At 37.3% G+C, this 24990-nt stretch overlaps 1 protein-coding gene and 1 pseudogene across 2 annotated transcripts in view; one reads left to right on the forward strand and one right to left on the reverse strand.

The window, feature by feature from the left end:
- Positions 1 to 353: 353 nt before the first annotated feature.
- Positions 354 to 24990, reverse strand: part of DNAJC27 (DnaJ heat shock protein family (Hsp40) member C27) — an 80272-nt gene continuing 55635 nt past the window's right edge. Inside the window, exons 6-7 of one of the 2 annotated variants that reach the window (XM_077152292.1) lie at positions 10059 to 10219; positions 354 to 7185 (exon numbers count right to left, since the gene is read on the reverse strand). In XM_077152292.1, coding sequence (XP_077008407.1) covers positions 7053 to 7185; positions 10059 to 10219 — 294 coding nt within the window. In that variant the 3' untranslated portion in view covers positions 354 to 7052. The remainder of the gene's footprint in view (positions 7186 to 10058; positions 10220 to 24990) is intronic. The other variant, XM_077152293.1, reaches the window with a different exon arrangement.
- LOC143675485 (ankyrin repeat domain-containing protein 26 pseudogene) lies at positions 1473 to 3792 on the forward strand (annotated as a pseudogene).

Below are 24990 nucleotides of genomic sequence, written 5' to 3' on the forward strand. Positions count from 1 at the left end.
ACCAACAAATGTTGTTCACAATGAAAATGGAATCTTTTCCCCCTTTGCGTGCAGCCTTCAAAGACAGACTGCCTTTTGAGATATGGTTCTACAAGGCTTCCACTTTTCTAGTGGGTTCACTAGAGTCCTGCTACTTAAGAATTCTTAAAGTCCAGGAATGAGTTAACTGAACTCTTAGCCCAAATTTGCACTATTAAAATGAGTTAACAGTTTCATCTGAATAAGAAAGGTAAAAATAATGTCAATATTTTTCTTAAGACAAGGTCAAAATACTTTCATCATTACTTAATATGGTTAGAATAGCCTAAAGAACAAAAATAATAAATACTAACAAAATACACTGATGAATAAAATTTCCTCCATTTTACAAACTGGAAGTTAAAGGAAACATTTTATATAAGGTTAAGTTGGAGAGGAACTGGGATGGGTTCTATTACAGTTTGTTTTACATTAAAGACCAGTGTCTCAACAGATAAATACAGCCCGCAGACCAGTGTTTGAGATTTGGCTTTACTTTACAAAAATACAGAACTTAAATACATGACACTCTCTATACAAGACATAAACAATTGGCAGATTTAACATTTTCAGTTGTGTCAACAGAAAGCAAACATGTAGATGACCTTTTAAGAGCAAAGGGTTTCTTTATACACTTTGTATTCACAGAGGGGAAGAATGCCTGGACAGCAATCAATGCAAGAAACGTACCCAAACAGTCCAATGTTTCAATAAAGTCATTTCACCAATAGGGCCTTTATTGCAGGGCTTAATATTGCACTCACTGCTTCTTAGACACAATCTAACTTAGCCACATCACAAGTGCAAGCTTTTTCTTCTCTAGAAATGTGTATGTGTAGTGGAAAAAGCCAATGTACCAGTAGTATTAACTAAGTTTTACAATTGTGCTAGATACCAGCTATGAGATGCAGGAACCCCACATTGCGACCCCTGCAGCGGAAGGTGCTCTTAGCTCTACCTTGCAGCTAAATTCAGGTTCAAAAGTTTTACAAAAATGCTGGCAGGCTAGGTCCGCGCAGACGCAGAGCTACCTCGCGGCGGAAGTGGGGCTGGCGGCCGGTCTGTGTGTAAAAAGTGGCAGCGCCGCACGGTGCGCAAGCGCGGCAGCTCTCCTGGGGGCAGGGTTAAGAGGCAGACTGTGGTGGCCAGCAGGGCTCAGAGCTGAGCTGGTCAGGATGGACGAGGACGTGCTGACCACACTTAAGATCCTCATCATCAGCGAAAGTGGGGTGGGCAAGTCGAGCCTGCTCTTGAGGTTCACAGATGATACTTTTGATCCAGAACTTGCAGCAACAATAGGTGAACAGCCCCCCCTCGCAGCCCCCTCAGCCTGACATTCCACCCAAGCCTGTGCAATGTATGCATCACGTGTCCACTCAACCCAGAACGGGGCAAGATGTCCAAGCTGCTAAACCCAGAGGAGATGACCTCGAGAGATTATTACTTTGACTCCTATGCCCACTTTGGGATCCACGAGCAGTTCTGCCTTGCATATGAAGGATGTAAAGAAAAATGAAAATGAAAACTGGACCTCCAAAGCATCTGTCATTATAGCAGTGTTTGAGAAGATGGATTCGCTGACTGGCATTCTACTACAAGTGAATGATGACAGCAGTTTAAGTGAAATAGATCAGGATCAAGAAAGACCTACAAAGAAAACATGTGATGAAAAGAACAAGGTCAAAAAGGAAATTAATTCTATGGGTGAACTTGATGACTTAACTCAGTCATCTGAAACAGCTTCAGAGGATTGTGAATTGCCTAGCTCTAATTATAAAAATTCTATGTTGCTAATTGAACAACTTGGAATGGTTTGTAAAGATTCTGTTAGCCTACTGAAAATCCAGGATGCAGTTCTTTCGTATGAAAAATTATTAGAACTTAAAAAAAATCGCTGTGAGCTACTTACAGGAAAAATTTAAAAAATGGAAAATAAGATTTAACTTAAAACAAGAAGAAGAAAAAAGAAGAAGTGCTGATATGTTGTATGACAAAATTAGGGAACAATTAAGAAGAAAAGAAGAGCAGTATAGTAAAGAAGTTGAAATGAAACTACAACTTGAATTCACTCTTCGAACACTAGATATGGAATTGAGGACTGTAAGAAATAATTTGAATCAGGTTGTAGAAGAGCGAAATGACACCCAGAGGCAATTTTCTCGAGAACCGAATGCCAGAAGAATATTACAGGATGAAATTCTGACTAATCACCTTTGTAAACAGAAGGAGATAGAAACAGCTCAAAAGAAAGTTTCTGATAATCATGAAAAAGGAAAAGATCTTTTGCATAAAAACCACATGATACAGGATGAAATTGCCATGCTAAGATTGGAAATAGACACAATAAAAAATCACAACCAGGAAAAAGAAAAGAAATATTCTGAGGACATTGAAATTGTAAAAGAAAAAAATGATGACCTTCAAAAGACATTAAAACTGAATGAGGAAACATTAGCAAAAACAATATTTCAGTATAGCAGGCAGCTGAATGTTCTGACATCGGAGAATGCAATACTAAACTTTAAATGAGAGAATGAAAAACAGAACAAGAAAAGGTTGGAAACAGAAGTTGGATAATACCATTCTAGACTAGCTGCTGCTATAAACGACCATGATCAAAGTCAGACATCAAAGAGAGATCTGGAACTTGCTTTCCAGACAGCAAGAGATGAGTGGTTTTGTTTGCAGGACAAAATGAATTTTGCTGTGTCTAACCTAAAAGATAACAATAGGATTCTTTCACAACAACTTTCTAAAGCTGAAAGTAAATTCAATAGCCTAGAAATTAAGCTCCTTCACCCAAGAGATGCTCTGAGAGAAAAAGCTCTGACTTTAAAATGTGTACAAAGAGACCTAAGCCAAACACAGAGGCAAATGAAGGAGATTGAACACATGTATCAAAGTGAACAAGGTAAAGTAAATAAGTATATTGGAAAACAGGAATCCTTAGAGGAAAGGTTATCCCAACTGCAAAGTGAAAATATGTTACTTCGACAACAACTGGATGACGCCCACAACAAAGCTGACAGTAAAGACAAGACAGTAATTAACATCCAAGATCAATTTCAGGATATCATAAAAAAGCTTAAAGCTGAAAATGAAAAACAGAACCTTCTGCTGGAAGACAGAAATAAAGAATTAACCAGTGAATGTAATCATTTAAAAGAACGAATGTATCAGTATGAAAATGAGAAAGCAGAAAGAAAATCTGAGGAAGAAAAGGAACAGTTAAGGAAACTTACTCAATTAAAACAATCTCTGGTATATCATTTGGATCAAGAAATGAAGAAAAATGGCGAATTAGAAAAAGAGATTATTGGATTTAAGAAACTTTTAGAAATGACAAAAAGGAAGTTAAATCAATATGAAAATGGAGAACTTAGTTTCCATGGAGATTTAAAAACCAATCAAATTGAAATGGATATTCAGATTAATATGCTAAAACATAAGATTGATGATGTTACAGCAAAACTTGAAACTGGATCTTCAAAATGCCTGCATCTGGACGCAAGAAATCAAGTTCTTCAACAGGAGCTATTATCTATGAGAGCAATATAAAAGAAATGTGGAAAACTGGAGAAGAATAAAAAGAAGTTGGAACAAGAACTAGTTAACCTCAGAAGTCATGTAGAAATGAATATGCTAGAATGTGGTCAAGTAGAACAGTATAAAAGGGAGATTGAAGAAAGAGTCATACAGGATATATCAGAAAACTTAAAAGAAGTCAATCTGTTTTTACAGATGCGGCAGGAATTGGAAAAAATATATAACTAGAGAATTAGAGGAAGAAGCTGCTACTGAATTTGAATCTGGATCCTATAGAACTTCTCTTCTAGGATCTACTGATGAGTCAAATCTAAATCAAGACCTAGTTTTAAAAGCATCACAAGAATATGCACAAATTTTAAATAAAAATGATATGATCTGAAAGATAAATAATAATTTTTTTACTAGGCTGTTTATATAATGTTTTAATGGTTTCCTCTTGTATGATGTGAAAATATTAACATATTTTTGTATACCTGTTTGATAAAAATTTATGTATTACTTTAAAAAAAAAAATGCTGGCAGATTCAATGAACTAGATGGGGTGCAGTGGAGAAGGAAATGACATTCCAGTGCCTACTGCTCAACCTTTTCCAACTTGAGACTGAAATATTTCCCTCTCCATCTTGCTTTTGTCATTATTCTATGAGGAACAGCTACTTCAAAACCGATTCACAGCTTACAGGACTGCTTACCATTCTGGCTTTCTTTTAGGAATGTAGCTGTCTGATCTATGACTTGATTATTTACCTAACAGTGAGTTAGTTTACCAGTTTACAGGTATAAAGAAACATTTACTACTAGTTGAGAATTCAAAATGTATATACTACAGTAAATTTCCTGAGGTCAATGTAAGCCTGAAAGATTAGTGTGAAATGTCTAGAATTATAGCAATTTATCTTGGATAGCAGCACAATGACGCCCCACATCAGGACTTTCCAATTAATAGGGTAACAAAACCAAGAACACGTTTATGTGAAGAAATGAAATGATGCTGCTGAAGTAAAAGAAGTAATGACAGTTACGTTGCAATGGGAATATCAATTCAAAAGGAGGCATGAAAGGGAGAACAGAGGAACAAAAGAAGGGTGCATTTTAAAGTGCTTAGGTAGGTTGGATGATTAATTTGAAATGTCTCTAGGGATTTCTAACAAGTTTAAAAAGTGTTACTTCTTGGTGACTCAGATGTGAAAGAAATGACTGTTAATAATGGCTGTTCAAACAATTTTTTTAAAAAACAATATTCTCTAACACATTTTTTTGGCTATTGAGATTATTCTGCTAAAGTTGTTACTCTCACTGATGTACTTTGAAATCCCAACTGGATGAAAAATTTTAATAAGTCTCAACTACAGGGTGCATATCTGCATCAAGAATTTAAATTAATGCATAGAGTTCTGTATAATTTTGTATGAAGTTGGTGCCAAGAAATCTTTTTCATGGCAAATTATGCTTTACTATCTCTTAATATTCTGCTCAAGGATCATAATAAAAATTCTGGGGCTCTGAAGCCTAAGTTCCTTATTTTCTTTCCTCTGCATAAGTGAAGCAGCATGTGGTCATACTTGACTTTAAGAAAGTGCTAGAAACTGATTCCCAAGACTAAGAATCAAAATCAGGGTAAATTACAAGTCACAGCTCCTTATACAGGGATGTGACTGGAAGCACTAAAGACCTCTTTCTGCTCTCACTGCTTATCTGCATATGTAGCTTAAGATAAGGGGACCGATCTAGTGTTTAGTGACAGTGATGGGAACTGACACTGGCTTTGTGTACCAGGCCACGTGCTGTGTGAGCCGTCATGCCCATCTGGGCTGTCACCACCATGCATGACCCCCTAATTCATAGGACTCTTAAATTCTGTGGTAAGAGTCAGATCTATGTGTGATAACTTTGGGAATGATGAGAGCTTGAAACAAAATTTGGGTCCAGAAGAACTGGAGTTTTACAGTCGCAGAAGTTAGTTAAAAGGCTAGAAGAAAATACCACAATAAATTATCTATCAGATTTCAATTTATAGAAAATGGCTTTTCTTCTTAAGTGTAAGGTAGATGCTATTTGGCACTTAGTATGGGATAACTGTTAAAAATTCATGGGGCAATAATGTTTCACACATTTTAAAGCCCCAATTAATGCAATAATAAGTGATGATGTAATGAGTCAAACAGTGAGACTGACTCTGTAAGATGAGACTATAGCAAGAAAATGCATTTCTCTATGTGAAATTAGTTTTCATAATGTCTAGTTTAAAATTATTATCCAGAAATTTGGAGCTCAAGCAAAAAATACAGAGATTCCTTCCCACACATGCCTTAAGATCTCTCCCTCCATCATCCACAAACGATCCATACTTGTCTCTGGTTAGCCAGGCCCAGTTCAAGGCTTGCAAAGGCACATGCTGGAAGTCAGGGATTCAAGAACAGAGAAAATGACAGCAGACATGGGGTACTGAAAAAACAAAAGGGGCAGGGAAGAAGAGGGAAAAAATAGAGACCAATACAGGCAAGGAAGCAAGAAAAGAGGCCCGGTTTGATGAGGGGCACTCCTCCTTTTCCTCTGCCTGTGACAACTGACAGAGAAGCAAGAAAAAGGAAAAGCCTCATGGGAGGACTCTGCTAGTACATCAAACCTACCCCAAGCTGAGCTGGGTCAGTCTTTTCCCTGGGGACAGGACCTGCCAGTTCTTCTGTCTAAGATCTGACTTCTGCTCCTAGTGCCCAGTGCACTCTCCTGCTACCAGCAGCCATCTCATGGCTAGGGAAAGGCCTCAGGTCCAGGGACAAGGCTAGCAGCAGCGCGTACCCAGGATATGTGGCTGCCGCTCTCTTAAGACTGGCTCATCTCTCCCCCTGCTGGTTGGAGAAGGAGGACAGAGTGAATGTCATCAAAGGGCTGCTTAATTCAGAAGTGGATCACCTCATTTCACATTGAATGGAAAGCTCATTCATTATAGAAGGATGGTTAAACGACTACCTAAGGAGCTCACTGTAAAAGAAGCAAGTTGTTTGTGAGATCACATCAAACTTTCAAAGGCTGTGCTATCATCTGTTTCTGCTTTTGTGGTCTCCCTTTCTGATGCTAAACCCCACACCCAATAGCACCCCAGCCCCAGAAGGGTGAGAGAGTCTTCCTTCCTCTTTCCAGAAACTTCATGGACTTTCCTGAGCAAAGTACCTATGGGATGCCACAATTAAAGAGCTTACAAATGAATGAGAAAAAATTATCTAGAAATACAGATTATCTAGAAATATGAAACAAATATGGTCAAGTGATGACTGGCTCTCCTCCCTTTATACAAATGCAGGCCATTTCTCTGCAAAATGTCTATGAACTGCTAACAGGCACCTGAATTACTAGTTTGCAAAAGACAACGAACACAGGAGTAGAAAAAGCAGTAAGCTATTATGGAGGTGAAACCTATGTTGGTTATCTCCCCTCTAGAGGATGTATCTGAACTCGAGTCCCTCACTGTCTTTTTTCTCTACTTTCTACTTGATGCTTTTCAGGAGCGCTGTCCGGGCATTCACAACTGCTTTGAAGGCATCTTCACTCCCAGGCGCCATGCATTTGTCGGGATGAAGAAGCACAGCGAGTTTCCTATATGCTTTATTGACTTCATCCCTGTGAAAAGGAGAAAAGGGCAATCAGTAACAGGGTCAGCCCCAATCTACTACATGTTTGGCTACACACAGTATCTCTTTCATTAAGCAGATTCCAAGTAATGATTACCCTTTCTCAAAGAAAGGACTAAAAGATTAGGAAATAAATAATATGTAACATACAAATAACAAAACACCATCACCTAATAAAATGTAAAATGAGGACATGAACACTAAAAAAATGCTTTAGTAAAAGAATGATCTGGTGAAAAGTGACCATGCTTGGAACCAAGCAGGTATGCAGAAAATCTCTGCTGACTGAAGGATGAGTGCACGGCATCTGGGGAAGGCTCCTGGAAAAGAGTTCTGAAAGAAGGTGGGCCAGTGGATTAACACAGACTCTCTGGGGAGACAGAGCTGACAGAGGCTAGCAAAGGAACGTGGGCATGGCATGTCATTCCACAAGGCAATGGTGCTTGGAAGTAACAAGAAACAAAGTTGGCTAGAGAATAGAGATCGGTAAGTGAAATGTTTCTTGAACACGAAACAAACAAAAAATTTGAACTTGATAAACAACAACAAAAAAACCCAGTAAGTGTTTCATGACAAAATTGTGTTGGAAAGCTGTTTTGTGAAGTTAGGGGGTTATTACAATCACCCAGGAAAGTGGTACAAGACTTTAGGTTAAAGTGTTTATGAAAACATTAAGAGTCAACATAGAGAAAGAACTGGCAGAAGCAGATGATGAGGTGGAGGAGAGATAAGAGAAAGGGGCTGAAATGGGTTCCAGGATCTCAGGGTACAAAGCCTGTGCAGGAGATAGTGACACCACCAACTTGGAAAGGGGCACCAGGAACGGGAACCTGAGAGTTACAGTGAGCTTGCTGAGACCACAGAAGAAAGAGAATCCTATCATCCAGAGAGGAAAGGAGCAGTGACAATGTTTCTCAAAAGATCCACAGGCACTTAGAGTAACCCAGCAGAGCTCCAGGTGAGATCTTTAGGCATTTGAGCTTCTCACTGAGCAAAAATGAGGTTGGTAGGGGCTGGAGACTGGACCCATCCCTCCCACTGCTCTTCCATGATCCCAGGTATTAGGCCTCCTACATAGGGTTCCCAGTAGTGTCCCTGGTGTCTTTATTTCCCACCTTCCTCTTGTAATAAGTATGGATATGGTAATTCCTCAAATGCCCAAACCTTTGCTTTTTTATTTTTTCATCAGAACAATTTCTAATTTGGTCTCCCCAATTAGAGAGAGAGAGTCTTGGGGAGATGGTCTTTACTATCTTGGATGTGATGAACAGTCTTAGGTGTCATACTGGAGACTAAGGTCACAGGGGCACGTTGACACAATTTTGAATCCTGCCCAAGGACATCCAGACACTGTGAGGAGCTTTGCTTTGTCCTCTGCACTAAGAGTGACTTTGAAGAATTTTAGACTTCATAAGAAACTCCCAATGGAGATTTCTGGAGAAATAAGACTGATTCAGGGGTTTAACAAATATGCCAATTCTGTCGAAGATGAAGATTTTCTGAAAGTTCAACAGTAAACACAGGTAGCACTGAAAAAAACATTAAAACTTCCTATAACAATGCAAAAAATGTTTTTAGATTTTTCCCAAATGTACTCAATGCTATAAAAACTAGCTTGCTAAATCCAGTGGAACAAAGGTAAGAGAAGTACTAGTTTACAATATGGAATTTATGAAGATCCTGTAAATTTGGTAAATCCTAGTTAACCACAGGGAATAAATAAGGAGACAAAAGTTCATTTTTCCTTCATGAACATTGTTCTAAATTAATTAGTAAGTTGATAAGGTGTAATTCCTTAATTTTAAAGCAATATCTCTTGGAGGTGAAATGGAAGAATTTAAAATGGAGATCTGAAAAGACATTTAAAGACCCCAATAAACTCTGTCCTATATATGTGAAGTCATTTGAATTCCTCTTGTGTTTTAAGAATTGTCAATAATGCCTGGCAAGTGGAGGGGACCAAAAGCTGTCTTCCTCTTCCCTTCCTCTCTTTCCTTTTGTACTGTATAATACTCAGATGGGAAAGAGACAGCTAATATTTTTGGTGTTAGAGTGCAATTTTAAGAGGTACTTTTTTCTTGCATAGACATCAAGGGGAACAGTAAGGCAGGAAGGCTAAGGTACAAAATAAAAAGACTGAAAACCCTTATAAATTATATTATGCATGGTAATGGTGGTATTATATCTTTAAAAGTTATATAACCATTCTGAATAATTATTTATTTTGCACAAGCAACAAAAATAGTGATACTACTTCTTTTCGTAAATAATTCTTTTGGGAGAAAAGGAGCTGGCTAAAATAAAATGTTTTAACACAAATGCACACACAAACAAAGGAGCTAGCAGGATTTTTGTTTCAAAGAGTGAGATAGAGGAACAGACAAGTGTCGTAGGGTCAAGAATCAATTACAGTACTAACTCTTTGGGATCCCTGAACATGTATTTAATTTCACTGAGTCCCAGTTTTTCCACCTATAAAATTAAAAGTTTGGACAAATTGATTGTTAATTGTTCTTCTCTTCTCTGAAATGATTTAATAAAATTCTGCTTTTGTAAGGTTACATTAGTTTCATAGCTCTTGTTCAACACAGACAAAAGCAGACCATACCACTCGTGTGAACGCCCCTTTCGCATTTGTATGAATGCGAACCCACTGCAGAGTTCCCTTATCAGGTAACTGAGCTAAGGCCTCCCTTGTGTTTCTCTGGTAATCAGTCAATCCAGTGAAACAATCTTGATATGTCTGCATTTATCGTCATATTTCTAGCCAATTAGAAGATGATACAGGACACCAGTAATTTTCACTATTGGATCTCCCTCGATAAGAGAACTCAGCATTAAGTATCCTAGAGCATCGCTTACCTTGAGGCCCCAGGTTTGACTCCCAACATGTCCCAACTATCTTTACTATTTCGAATTCTGCGAATGGTGTCTGCTTGTTCTTTGGTGAAACTAGCACTGCTATTCGTGACAGGACGTTTCCCGCCATTTTCACATAAATCAACTATGGATACATAAAAGGTCTGCAAAAAGAAAACACATCCCATAATAGAACCGATTCTATGAAAACAGGAATTCCTTTTAAACATCATTTAAAAGACTTCTAATAGATTCCAGTAACTTCTAAAAATTATTAATAAAGGAAATAAGTAGTTTAGAATTTTTTTGTTCTAGAGTTTATATGGATATATGTTTATATATTTTAAAACAGAAAATATATACAGAATAAAATTAAAACGGCTCATAATGCTACTGTCTGTCAGCTAACTTCACTTGAGGGTAAACTTTTGTAGATGCCACCTATTACTCCAAGATGGTAGTGGCAACAGTGCAGCTGAACTGGGCAGAACTATTTCCTCCCATGTCCCACACCCCCCACCCAAAATTTCCTTAGCTGGCAACCTAGGAGCTGCTTCTGAACCATCAGCTTTATTATGCTAAAAATTTTTCTGGTAAATAGGCAAGAGGGCTGTATTCCAGAGACACCAAGACTCAGCCACCATAACATACCTCTTAAATAAGAAATATCTCCTAGCTTCATAGAGGAACAATTGGATTCTACTTCTAAAAACAGATCTGCTGTCTCTAAAGACTTCAATATTTGACCTTATAACAATAACCAAATTCATCAAGGGTTGTATTTGATGACTTCTCAAAATACTAAAATGCTTTGAACAGACCTGTCCCTGCTCCGATCAAAAGGGCAGAATGAGACACTTTAGGGTTCTGTCCCTTAACAGCCAGCAAGAACTGGCAGAAGCATCTTAAAGCTCCAGAAAAGTCAGAGGACTGCAATGACAAGGTGGGCACCAAATCACAAAATAGGCTCCTTAAAAGTGGTAGGATCTCCTGGTGTCTAGCTGTTCCCCTCCTGTGCTGGTTTGAAATGATGTATGTACCCTAGAAAAGCCATGTTTTAATCCTAATCCCATTTTGTAAAGGCAGTCATTTTTTCTAATCCTTATTCAGTATTGTATGTTTGAAACTGCAATTAGATCATCTCCCTGGAGATGTGACTCAATCAATGGTTGTTAAATTGGATTAGGTGATAATATATCTCCACCCATTTGGGTGGGTCTTGATTAGTTTCTGAAGACCTATAAAAGAGGAAATATTTTGGAGTAGGAGAGAGATTCTCAGAACAACGCAGCCTCGAGAAGCAAGAGTCTACCAGCCAACCACCTTTGAGATGAAGAAGGAAAATGCCTTCTGGGGAGCTTCATGAAACAGGAATCCAGGAGAAGAAGCTAGTGTTCACCATGTGCCCTTCCAGATGAGAGAGAAACCCTGACTGTGTTCACCATGTGCCCTTCCACTTGAAAGAGAAAGCTTGAACTTCATCGGCCTTCCTGAATCAAGGTATCTTTCCCTGGATGCCTTTGATCAGACATTTCTATAGACTCGTTTTAACTGGGACATTTTCGGCCTTATGATTGTAAACTAGCAACTTATCAAATTCCCCTTTCTAAAAGACATTCCGTTCCTGGTATATTGCATTCTAGCAGCTGGCAAACTAGAACACCTCCCCTTCTGCCAGCCTGACAGAGAGCCAGACTGTGCTCCTAATGGGGACCCCTGGTCTTCTTTCTGGAGGGATCAGGGTAACCCTTGTGCACATACTGGGTGCATGTCTGTCTAATCCAATCAGTTTGGTGGTAGCCTGAGAGACCTGCCATTCTAGAACTTGCCCTGTGAGTAGGAGGCGGCTCACTGAGTTCTCTACAGAACACTGTGGGAAAGCAGTCAAGTGGTGATGCCTGGAGAAAGGGTTTGCTGGCTGTAGGGCCTGTAGGACCATGAGGAAACTGTTCCCAAGGGGAGAAGGGACATTTGGAACACTAAGCAAGGGAATTCTAGGGCCATGAGCATGCCCAAGAAAAGATACATGTACAAAAAGACCATGGCCCTACACTTTGGCCTGGAGCTATTCTCTAAACTCATTGTATGAATAAACCCTGAAGAAGAGCACCTACACAGGCCAATCTGCAAAGACTGGGAAAGGTGTTTTCTTTTATTTCTTCTACTTTTTTTCTTTTTTTAATTAGTTCTTGGCATCAAGAAAAGCTCTGTCATAACATTAGCTAGATACAAGCCTAAGGAACAAATGTGAAATTCCAATGATGACAGATAAAAATATCAAAATGTCCAGGTTTCAACAAAAGCTTACAAAACATACAAAGAAAAAGAAATGATGGCCAAGACAAAGGTAAAAATGAAAGCATTAGAAACAATGAGGAGGATCAAACTTGGGACATACCAGAAAAACACTTTCAAAAACTAACCCTAAATATGCTCAAAGAGCTAAAGGAAAACACAGACAAAGAACTAAAGGAAATCAGGAAAACAAGAGATGTTCACACAAAAAATATCAACACAGAGATGGAAATTATGAAAATGAACCAAACACAGCTGAAGATTACAGCAACAGAAATTAAAAGTTCCCTGTGGTCAGACTGGAGCTGGCAGAAGAAAGAATTAGAGAACTTGAAGAGTACCAATATACTCATTGTGGGAGTCCCAGAAAGAGAAGAAGGAGAGAAAAGGGCAGAAAAATATTCAAATAAAAAATGGTTGAAAATGCCCTAAACTTAACAAAGGACATATAAACATCCAAGATGTTCCATGAACTCCAAGCAGGAAAAAACCCAGTAGATCATGTTATAATCAAACTGTTGAATGCCAAAGATAAAGACAGAACTCTGTAAGCGGCAAGTGAAAAGCAACATGTCACATACACAGGAGACTCAATAACATTAAGTGCCGATTTCTCATCAGAGACCTTGGAGGCAAGAACGCAGTGGGGTGACATATTTAAAGTACTGAAAGCTAAAAAACTGCCAACCAATTGTTATATATCCAGCAAAACTGTCTTTTGATGATGAAGGTAAGATTAAGACATTCCTAGATAAAAGCTGAGGGAGTTTATCACCACCAGACTGGTCTGATGAGAGATACTAAAGAGAGTTCTACAGGTTGAAAGAGAAGGACAATAAACAATAGAACAAAGCTGCATGAAGAAATAAAGATCTCCTGTGAGTGTAACAACCTGGGTACATATGAATGCCAATTCTACAGCATTTTTGACTGTGGATCCACTTTTTACTTCTTAGAGGAATTAAAAGACAAATGCATAAAATGTAATGATAAATCAGTGGTTTTGACTCATAATGAATGAACATGTCATTTGTAATAAGAACTACATAATAGTTTGTATATACTGTTGAAGTTTAATTGGTATCAAAACAAAATTACTATAGATTTAGGAAACTAAATTTAAGCTTTATGATAACATAAAGAAAATGCTACAGAATAATAGGGGAAACAAATGCTAAAATAGAGTAGATTGAAATACTTGTGATCACTGAAAGGGAGTAGTGGTAAGGGGTATAGAAAAAAATGGGGGGAACAAACGTTAAAACATATTGGGTAGATGGAAATACCAGTGGTCAATGAGAGGAAAGGAAAGGGGTATGGTATGTATGAGTTTTTTTCTTTTTTCTTTTCATTTCTTTTTCCAGAGTGATGCAAATGTTCTAAGAAACAATCATGGTGATGAATATATAGCTATGTGATGAAACTATGAGCCACTGACTGTACACCAAGTATGGAATGTTCATATGTTAAGAATGTTCATATTTGTATGTTGTTTTGTTTTGTCAATAAAAATATTTTAAAAACAACAAAACAAACAACAACAACAAAATATTACAGAACATGCAAGCTCATAGAAACAGAAAGTAGAGTACAGGTTGCCAGGGGTGGGGAGTATGGAGAATGGGGGGGGGGGCGTTAATGCACAGTGGGTGTAGAGTTTCCATTTTGGGAGATGGGAAGGTTTTAGTAATGGAAGGTGGTGAGGGCACTGTGATATTGTGAATGTGATTAATACAACTGAATGGTGTTCTTGGGAATAGTGGAGATGGGAAAGTTCATGTTGTATTGTTTGTCTTCCATTTAAAAAAAATGAAAAAGCATCTAAAGAAACAATGACAATTAAATGCAATACATGATCCTACATGGGATCTAACAAAAGAGGCGAAAAGGCTCAAAGGAACATTACTGAGATGTATGAAAAACTGGAATATAAATTCTAAACTTTGTATGAGTGTTAAATTTCTTGAACTTGATAATCATATATGGTGGCTATGTAAGTGAATATCCTTATTTTTAGGAAATGTACATGGCAGTATTAAGTGTTCAAGGAGCATGATATATACAACCTACACTCAAGTGTTTAAATAATGAATTGATAGACCAACAGACAGATACATATATAGACAGACAGACAATGATACAGCAATGTTCTAGTTTGCTAGCTGCCAGAATGCAATATACCAGAAACAAAATGGCTTTTAATAAGGGGAATTTAATAAGTTACTAGTTTACAGTTCTAAGGCTGAGAAAATGTCCCAATTAAAATAAAGCTATAGAAATGGCCAATTTAAGGCATCTAGGGAAAGATACCTTGGTTCAAGAAGGCCGATTATGTTCATTGTTTCTCTCTCAGCTAGAAGGACACATGGCAAACATGGCGGCACCTGCTGGCTTTCTCGTGGCTCTACCAATAAGGGACTCTCTCCAAAATATTTCCTCTTTTAAAGGATTCCAGTAAGCAACTCCACCTTCAGTGGGTGGAGACACACCTCCATGGAAATCATCTAATCAAAAGTTACCACCCACAATTGGGTGGGTCACTTCTTCAGGGAAACAATCAAAATGCTCCCACCCAGCAATACTGAATGAGGATTAAGGGCATGGCTTTCTGGGGTCCACCACAGATTCAAACCGGCAAAGGCAAATATGGGGAAATGTTAAGATTAGTGCATCTGAGTATCTGGGGTGGGGTAGAGGTATATCGGAGTTCACTCTATGGGGTTTGTAATATTTTGTAACTGTTTGGTAAATTTGAAAGTATTTCAAAATAATAGTAGTAGATGCACACTGCTAGCAAAATACAAATAGTAAAGAAAATTGTAAAATGAAATCTATGTTTCCCTGCTTCCCAAGTTCCTCTCTGGGAGGTAATTATTGTTCATATATTTTTGAGTATCCTTACAGAACAATTTTTTATAGTATACCACTATAATATTTACATAAAAGCAATCAGATAAAACATACTGCTTAGCTCTTTGGGGTTTGTCTTTTTTTTTTTTGGAAACAAGTTCTGAGTTTATTCATTTATCCTCTCTAGCAAATAGCAAATACACATTGAATGTCAATGATACTAAAAGCACTTTAAATGATTAAAAGAAATCAATTAAACTCAGTACCATCACCACTTAGAGAACTGACTGTTTGTAGGGAATTTGAGCATGGATTAATATACCTACAATACAGAATATTATAGGATATTGCAGTTGACATGTCTGATACAAACTAAGGAGAAATAATACTTGAGTTGAGCCTTAAAAAATAGGATAAAAATAAAAAACAATAAATCATAGGACTGTACAACACAAATAGAAATCTAATGTAAACCACTGACTATATAGCAATAGTTACAATTACAATGTTATTATTTCATCAATTGTAACAAATATAACACACCAATGCAAGGTTCAACAATGGGGGAGATATACGAGAATTTGGATTTTCTGCATGATTTTTCTATAAACCTACAACTTCTCTAATTAAAAAAAAAGAGAAGTTTCAATCGGCTAAGAGAAGTACAAGGGCATTCCAAGAAAGAGATCTGTGTGCACCAAGATTACGCATATGGAAAACAAGGCTTTGTTCTGGGATTTGTGAATAGATTGGATTGCATATAAAGGGTATGAAGCATAGTCCTACTGCGTGTGGACTTTATTCTGCAGGTAACATGTAGGCCTTGAAGGATTCACTTAACAAGAGGGATATATAATAATAAGGACTTGAAAGATAACGATAATATTTTACTTTCGTATTGACCTTTAAAGTGTACTTTTGATAGGTCTCCATCACTTTTTTTTATCACCTTTTTTTGGTGTGTGTGATGTGTGTGACTGTAGCAGTCTAATACTTGAAACTCAAAAAGGAAACAATTGTGCCCCAAAACAGCTAAATATGCAGGTCCAAAAAATAAAGTTTCTTTTTTTAATTGCCACATTCCCTCAGGCCATTCATCTCCTTCAGCATCCCAAAGATTAAGCACATGTTCTGCTTAGCTATATAATAAAGTGGCAAACATGCTGCACCACTGATAACACAGGATAGTTGCCTATAAAACTAGACTTCTGATGCTGGGCTCCAGCTTCGTTTTCTCACAGGTCATCATCCTCATCCAGCAGTGCAGTTGTCTGAGTAATCTCTAAGTCATGTTCATACTGTGCTGCCAAATCTTGGTCCATGACAACCTCTTATAGGGGTAAGAGCAGGTATGGCAACAGATTCCAAGTTAGGGTCACCAATCAGTTTTCTAGAACGCCAAAGGAAGGGCTTTTCAAAGTTGTAGCTACTTTTGGCAGAAATGTCATAGTATGAAGATTCTACTTTCGATGGAAGACAATGGATTTTGCCTTAACTTTACTGTCCTTGATATCACTTTGTTTCCACACAACACAAAGGGGATGTTTTCACACACCTGTACCAGATCTTTATGCCAGTTAGGCACATTCTTCTAAGTAACTCTTGATGTTACAGCAAACATTATAAAGGCATGCTGGACTTGGATGTAATAGCCATCTCTCAGTTCACTGAATTTCTCCTGACCAGTGGTATCTCATACGTTGCATTTAATAGGTGCACTGTTGGTATGGAACACAAGGGATGGACCTCAACGCCGAAGGTGGCTACATACTTCTCAAATTCACCAGTCAAATGACATTTTATGAATGTAGTTTTTCTAGTACTGCTATTGCCAACCACTATAAGTTTAAAGTGAACTAGAGGTTCTCCTTGAGCAGCTACTGTGATGGTTCTTCCAGAAGCGTTCCTGTCTGACTGACCACCTAACTTTTTATTTTAACAAAATCAAATTTTAAACAAAAATTGGGTTTTATCACGGAATTCATCTTTTAAATTTTGTTTTCTGATGGGAAAGCAATCTTTTTGTTGTTTCTACAGACATTTCAATCAAGCAGCAAGGCTATATATTATTTTATGGATTTTTTTTTTAATTGTGAAAAATAATACATATACAAAAAAGGCAATAAATTTCAAAGCACAGCAGAATTAGTTATAAAATAGATTTCAGGGTTTGGTATGGGTTTAAATTATAATGAATTACACTATATAATGTAATTTATACCTTATAGAATGTATAAATGTGTTCTTTATACATTCTAGATATTAAAGCCCTATTGGATATGGGGCTTCCAAATAGTTTCTCCCATTGAACAGGCTGTTTTTTCATTTTCTTGACAAAAGTACTTTGAAGCACAAACATTTTAATTTTGAGGAGGACCCATTTATCTATTTTTTTTCACCTGCTTTTGTTTTGGGTGTCAAGTCCAAGAAACCACTACCTACCACAAGATCTTGAAGATGCTGCCCTACGTTTTCTTCTGGGAGAAAACTTATGGTCCTGGAGCTTATACTTAGGACTTTGATCCATTCTGAGTTTTTTTTTGTACAAGGTGTGAATAGGGGTCCTTTTTTGTTCTTTTAGGTATGGATATCCAGTTGTCCCAGCATCATTTGTCGAACAGACTATTCTGTCCCAGTTGTGCAGACTTGGAAGTCTTGTAAAAGTCAACTGACCATAGATGTGAGGGTATATTTCTGAACTCATAATTTGATTTCCCTGTCAATTTATCAATCTTTATGCCAGTACCATGCATGTTTCTTTTTCTATTTCAAGATGTTTTTAACTATTTGGGACCCATTACCCTTCCAAATAAATATAATTGACTTTACCATTTCTGCGAAGTGAGCTGTTGGAATTTTGATTGGGATTGCACTGAATCTGTAAATCATTTTCGGTAAAACATATCTTAACGATATTCAGTCTTCCAATCTATGAACACGAATGTCCTTCCATTTATTCAGGTCTTCTTTGATTTCTTTTAGCAATGTTTTACAGTTTTCTGCTTACAAGTCTTTTAGATCCTAGATATTTGATTCTTTTAGTTGCTATTGTAAGTGTTTTTTTTCCCCTTGATTACTGTTCTAGTTTGCTAGCTGCCAGAATGCAACACACCAGAGAGAGACTGGCTTTTAATAAAAGGGGATTTATTTTGTTAGTTCTTCAGAGGAAAGGCAGCTAACTTTCAACTGAGGTTCTTTCTTATGTGGGAAAGCACAGGGTGATCTCTGCTGGCCTTCTCTCCAGGCCTCTGGGTTCCAGCAACTTTCCCCAGGGTGATTTCTTTCTGCATCACCAAAGGCCTGGGCTGAGCTGTGCGTGCTGAGATGAGGTATGCTGAGCTGCTTGGGCTGTGCTACATTGAGCTCGCTCATTTAAGCACCAGTCAATTGAGTCAAACATCATTCATTGCAGCAGGCACGCCTCCTGACCACAGATGTAATCAGCACAGATGAGGTTCATGTACCATTGGCTCATGTCCACAGCAACAGAACTAGGTGCCTTCGTCTGGCCAAGTTGACAACTGAATCTAACTACTACAATTTCCTCCCCAGATTGCTCATTACAAGTGTACAGAAACGCAACTGATGTTTGCATGTTGATCTTGAATCCCACCACATTGCTGAACTTGTTTATTAGCTCTAGTAGCTTCGTGGTAGATTTTCCAGGGCTTTCTATATATAGGATCAAGTCACCTGCAAATAGTGAAAGTTTAACTTCTTCCTTTCCTATCTGGATACTTTTAATTTCTTTTTCTTGCCTAACTGCTCTGGCTAGAATTTGAGCATAATGTGGAATAACACTGGTGCCAGTGGATGTCCTTGTCTTGTTCCAGATCTCAGAGGGAAAGTATGCACCATTGAGTATGATGTTAGTTGTGAGTTTTTCATCTATGCTCTTTATCATTTTGAGGAGGTTTCCTTCTATTCCTATCTTTCAAAGTGTGTTTATCAAGAAAGGGTGCTAGATTTTGTTGAAAGCCTTTTCTAAATAAATCTAGAGGATCAAGTGTTTTTTCCCCTTCCATTTGTTAATGTGGTGTATTTCATTGATTGATCTTCCTGTGTTGAGTCACCCTTGCATACCTAAAAAAAACACCTTATCGTGGTATATAATTATTTTAATATGCTGTCAGATTCAATATGCAAGTATTTTGTTGAGGATTTTTGCATCTATTGGTCTGTAATTTTCTTTTCTTATAGAATTCTTATCTGGCTTTGGTACCAGAGTGATGCTGGCTTCATAGATGAGTTAGGTAGTATTCTCTTCTCTTCAATTTTTTGGAAGAGCTTGAGCAGGGTTGGTGCTAATTCTTTTTGGAATGAGTAGTACAATTCACCTGTAAAGCCATCTGGTCTTAGGCTTTTCTTTTTTGGGAGGATTGTGATTCAATCTCTTTACTTGTATTTGGTGTGCTGAGGTCTTCTATGTTTTGTAGAGTCACTTCAAGTTGTTTATGTGTTCCTAGGAAATTGTCTACATCATCTAAGTTGTTTAATTTGATGGCACAAATTTATTCATAGTATCCTCTTGTGATTGTTTTTATTTCAGTGGTGTCAGTATTAATGTCACCCTTTTCATTTCTGATTTTATTTATTTGCATCTCCTCTCTTTTTTTCTTTGTCATCTAACTAAGGATTTGTCAATTTTATCAATATTCTCAAAGGACGAAATTTTGGTTTTGTTGATTCTCTCTACTGTTTTTTTTTAAATTCTCAATTCATTTACATCTTTTTCTATTGATATATATTACATATTAACATACCATGTAATCATTCAAACTGTATAATCAGTGGTTAACAGTATCATAATATAGCTGTATATTCATCATCACAATAAATTTTTGAACATTTTCACTACTCGCCCCCCAAAAAAGTAAAAAAGAACACCTAAAACATCCCATACTCTATTGTTTATTTATTTTTGTCTTTTCTTTTTCTTACTCATCTATCCATATATTGGATAAAGGGAATATCAGTCAAAAGGTTTTCACAATCACATGGACACACATTAAAAGCTCTATAGTTATTCAATCATCTTTCAATAGAATCAAGGCTATTGTATCACATTTCAACAGTTTCAGGTATTTCCCTCTAAATACTCCAATACACCAAAAACTGAAAAGGGATATCTATATATTGTATAAGAATAACCTCCAGAATGATCTCTCAACTCTACTTGAAATCTCTCAGCCACTGAGATTTTGTTTCATTTCTCTTCCCCCTTTTGGTCCAGAAGGCTTTCTCATTCTTATGTTTCCAAGGAGATTAACTTCCCTGGGAGTCATGCTCCACACAGGGGGTAGGGCGGTGAGTTCACCTATGGAATTGGTTTAGAGAGGCCACATCTGAGCATCAAAAGAGGTTCTCTAGGGATTACTCAGGCATAATCATAAGTAGGCTTAGCTTCTCCTCTCCAGGAATAAGTTTCTTAAGGGCAAGCCCCAGGATCAAGGGCCTGGCCCATCATATTGACAGTCCCCAATGATTGTGAGACTACTGGGAATTCCCCAGGTAGGGAACTTTAATATTCCCATCTTTTCCCTCATTCCCTCAAGGGGACTTTGCAAATACTTTATCTTCTGCCCTGATTACTCTGGGATGTATAGGGGCAATACACCAACCTCTACAAACCAACAAGATCTCACTCCCTATTCAAGGTTCCATGTAATTATGTTGTTCTTACAAGTTAAATTAGATAGTGTGCTACTGAAAATATAAATTTTGTAACAAATAAACATCTCTTCCTTTGGTCTTACACAGAAGTTGAAGGTTTCAAATACAGACAATATCATCCTTTACCCTTTGGTATGATTTAGCCCTACCCAGATCAGTTGCATTTGTATCTATAACTGAAGTCTGATCACTTTTTCAGTGTTTTTAACAATAACTGTATGGGGTAATTCTGATTTTTATAGATGCAGAACCCTAGCTGCAAGTCTCAGGTATCACACAAATACCTGAAGTTCCAGGGAATGGCCAGGCTATACATAAAGAGTTACGCATCTCAGAATTTAGAAATAACTATTACAACTCCAGAACAGATGTGACTGTTGTAAAAGCTTACAATCTAGGAACCTTTGCAATAGGCCTTCACCTGATAACCTATGCTCTCAAATTCAATGTTCAGAATTTCACATTACAGTTAGTCCATATTAGTAAGGCATTATAATATTTGTCTTTATGTTTCTGGCTTATTTAGCTCAACATACTGTCTTCAAGGTTCATTCAGCTCGCTGCATGTCTTACAGTTTCATTCCTTCTTGCAGCTACTCAATAGCCCAATTTATGTATATACCACAATTCCCCCTTTCATTCCTCAATCCATGTACTTTTAGGCCACCTTCATCCATTGCAAATTCTAACACTGCCACCATAAACACCAGTGTGTAAATGTCCATTTCTGTCCCTGCTCTCACTTCTTCCAAGTATACACCTAACTACAGGATTGCAGGATCATATGGCAACCCCAACCCTAGCCTCCTGTGGAGCCAGCACAATGCCCTCCAGAGGGGCTGCACCATTCTACTTCTCTACCAACAGTGATTAGGTCCATCTCTCTCCACATTTATTCCAGCACTTGTATCTCTCTGTTCATTTTTAAATGGTTTTATTCTCACATCACACAATCCAAGTAAGTAAAAAATCTAAGTAAAAAATCAATGGTTCCCAGTACAATCACATAGCCATGCCTTCACCACCACAATCTGTATAAGGATATTTCAATTTCTAATGCAAAGACTCCCATATCCCTCTCCCGTATCCCCTGTTTATTGACATTTAGTTTAGCGTACTTCCTTTGTTACAGTCAATGGAAGCATACATATTACAATGTTACTGTTAACTATAGACCCTAGTTTACACTGATTGGATATTTTCCCTGTTGTCAACACCTTGCAATGTAATTTGTTCTCCCACATGGAAAAACATTCTTATATTTGTACATTTTTACTCTAGGTATCACTAAATTATATCATCCCTGTCTTTATCCTCTATATTTCCTTCTGGTGTCATACATGTCCGTAGCCCTCCTCCCTCAACCACATTCACACTTAGCTTTATTCAGTATACTTACAAAATTGTGCTACCATCAGAGAGTGTTGTGCTATCCATTTCTGGATCTTTACAATCAGTCTTGTTGTATAGTCTGTACTCCTTCAGCATCAAATGCCCAATTTCTACCTTCTTTTTTATCTCTTGATAACCTGTGTTCTTAACTTCAATTCTCCAAGTTCACTCATTAATGTTAGTTCATATTAATGAGACCATATAGTATTTGTCCTTTTCTTTCTAGCTAATTTTACTCAGCATAATGTCCTCAAGGTTCCCCCACACTGTGATATGCTTCATGACTATTCTGTCTTACAGCTGTGTAATATTCCATCATATGTATATACCACAGCTTGTTTAGCCACTCGTCTGTTGATGGACATTTGGGCTGTTTCCATCTCTTAGCAATCACGAATAATGCCACTATAAGCATTGGTGGGCAAATGTTTGTTTGCATCCTTGCCTTCAGTTCCTCTGAATATATACCTAGTAATTGGATTGCTGGTTTATATGGCAATTCTATATTTAGTTTCTTGAAGAACTGCCGAACTGCCCTCCAGAGCAGTTGTGCCATTTTACATTCCAATCAACGGGAATAAATGTGCCTCTTCCTCCACATCCTTGCCAGCACTTGTAGTTTTCTGTTTTTTTTTTTTTAATAATGGCCATTCAAGTGTGAGATATCTTACTGTGGTTTTGATTTGCATTTCCCTGAGAGCCAGTGAGGTTGAACATCTTTTCATGTTTCTGAGTCATTTGTTTTTCCTCTTCTGAAAAGTGTCTGTACATGTCTTTTGCCCATTTTTAATGCATTTTCTCTTATTTAAGTAGTAGTATTTTGATTCCTTTCTAAATTTTGAGGAAAATATTAAATGGTATTTTAAAAGAGGAGCATTTATGTATCAGAAGACCATACTTCTAAAGTATATTTATTTGTTCATGTTTTTGTTCATCCTTGCCATGAACATATATAATACTAAGATAATAATTAAGAAGCATAATTTTGTGTTCTAGATGTTTATGTTAACATTCAAAGTTATTTTCTGAATGATTCAAATCTTTGTGTTTAGAACTGCATAAAAAGAAAATTACAATGTGGTCAACATATTAGACTTTCAGCAACAATATTTGCTGCTTAAATACATGCAAGCACTGATCTATTGAATAAATCTTGCTTCATATTACTTCTTATAAAATTTGTCATTCCATAAACCCATGTCACTTCAGACTTCTACACTGATATTCTACATAATTTCAGTAGTAAGCCTTATTCAAAATCTTGACCTGTGGCTGAAATTTGTGCTAAAGGGTCCATATAAAGTATTTCATTTTCCATTATGAATTTTCTGTGCAATCAAGCTGAAAAAGTTTCTAAATTGATTTAGGATTGTTATTTCTCAGTATAAGAATATTAATGCTAAAGGAATTGGTGACCATTGAAGACATGCCTTCATTCATGACACCAATAAGAGCTTTATACAGCGTCAATTTACACTTGCCCTAGAAGTGTTGCTGTATGAATAAAGGATTTTGGATGATTGCTCATGAATAACATCGCCAGTATGAATTATCTAGCAGTTCTTTGAGGAGATTCATCCTCTGGTAAAGACCTGTCTCTCTATCACTTGGAACAGTGCATGAAGACTATTCCACTTTCATTAAATGAATGTCAAGAGTTCTCTCATGTTGTAAATCATCAGATCTTCTCACTAAAGACTTTGGTACAAAGGCGACTTTGATATTGACTCTCTCCAGTATGAATTGGCTTACACTGATGAAAGTAGTCAGGATGACTATAAACTCTACAGACTGATTACAAATGGTGTTTCTTCAATGTGTGAGTTCTCTTCTACGTTTAAAGGATAACTCAAGGGCTGAAATCTCTTCCCTATTCAAAACATTCATTGTATATGAATTCTCTTATGTAATCTAATGTCGGAACATTGACTGAAGGTTTCACATATATGGCATTCATAGGGTTTCACTCCAGTTTGAGTTATCGCACAGTGTCTAAGTTTATAAAAATACACTGCTTTCCCCACACAGATGATATTCTTATGGCATCTCTCCCCTGTTACTTGTCTCACGTTAGGTAAAACCAGACAATGGGTGAAGGCTTCCTCACATAGAGGATGTTCATTAGGTTGCTCTCCAGCGAGAGTTCTCTCATGTTGTCTAATGCTAGAATAATGGTGAAGGTTTTCCCACATAGATGATATTCATAAGGTTTCTCTCTATTGTGAAATCTCTCATGTTCTCTGAGGTCAGAACATCTAGTGAAGGCTTCCACACACAGATGACATTCATAAGGTTTCTCTTTGGTGTGAGTTCTATCATGTTGTACCAGGTGATCACATTGAGTGAAGGCTTTCCCACATACAAGACATTCTTAGGGTTTCTCTCCAGTGTGAGTTTTCTCATGTTTCTAAGATTAAAATAATGGGCAAAACAATGGGGGAAGGGATAAGAGTTAGGGGAGGTTTGGATTTTCTATTTGGTGAGGGTGTGTTTATTGGCTATCTTTCTCTTAGGAACAATGAAATTATCTAAAATTGAGAGTGGTGACTTTGGACATTATACATGAGTCCCAGTAGATGGAGGTGGCTAAAAGATGCACTGAATAAGAAGTAGATTGGTGAGTGATGGTGTATACATATGATTGAACCCTGTGTGTGCTGGTTTGAAGGGATGTATGTACCCTAGAAAGCCATGTTTTAATCTTAATTCTATTTTGTAAAAGTAG

Source organism: Tamandua tetradactyla, chromosome 3 (genome assembly GCF_023851605.1).
Source record: "Tamandua tetradactyla isolate mTamTet1 chromosome 3, mTamTet1.pri, whole genome shotgun sequence".
Classification (NCBI taxonomy): domain Eukaryota; kingdom Metazoa; phylum Chordata; class Mammalia; order Pilosa; family Myrmecophagidae; genus Tamandua; species Tamandua tetradactyla.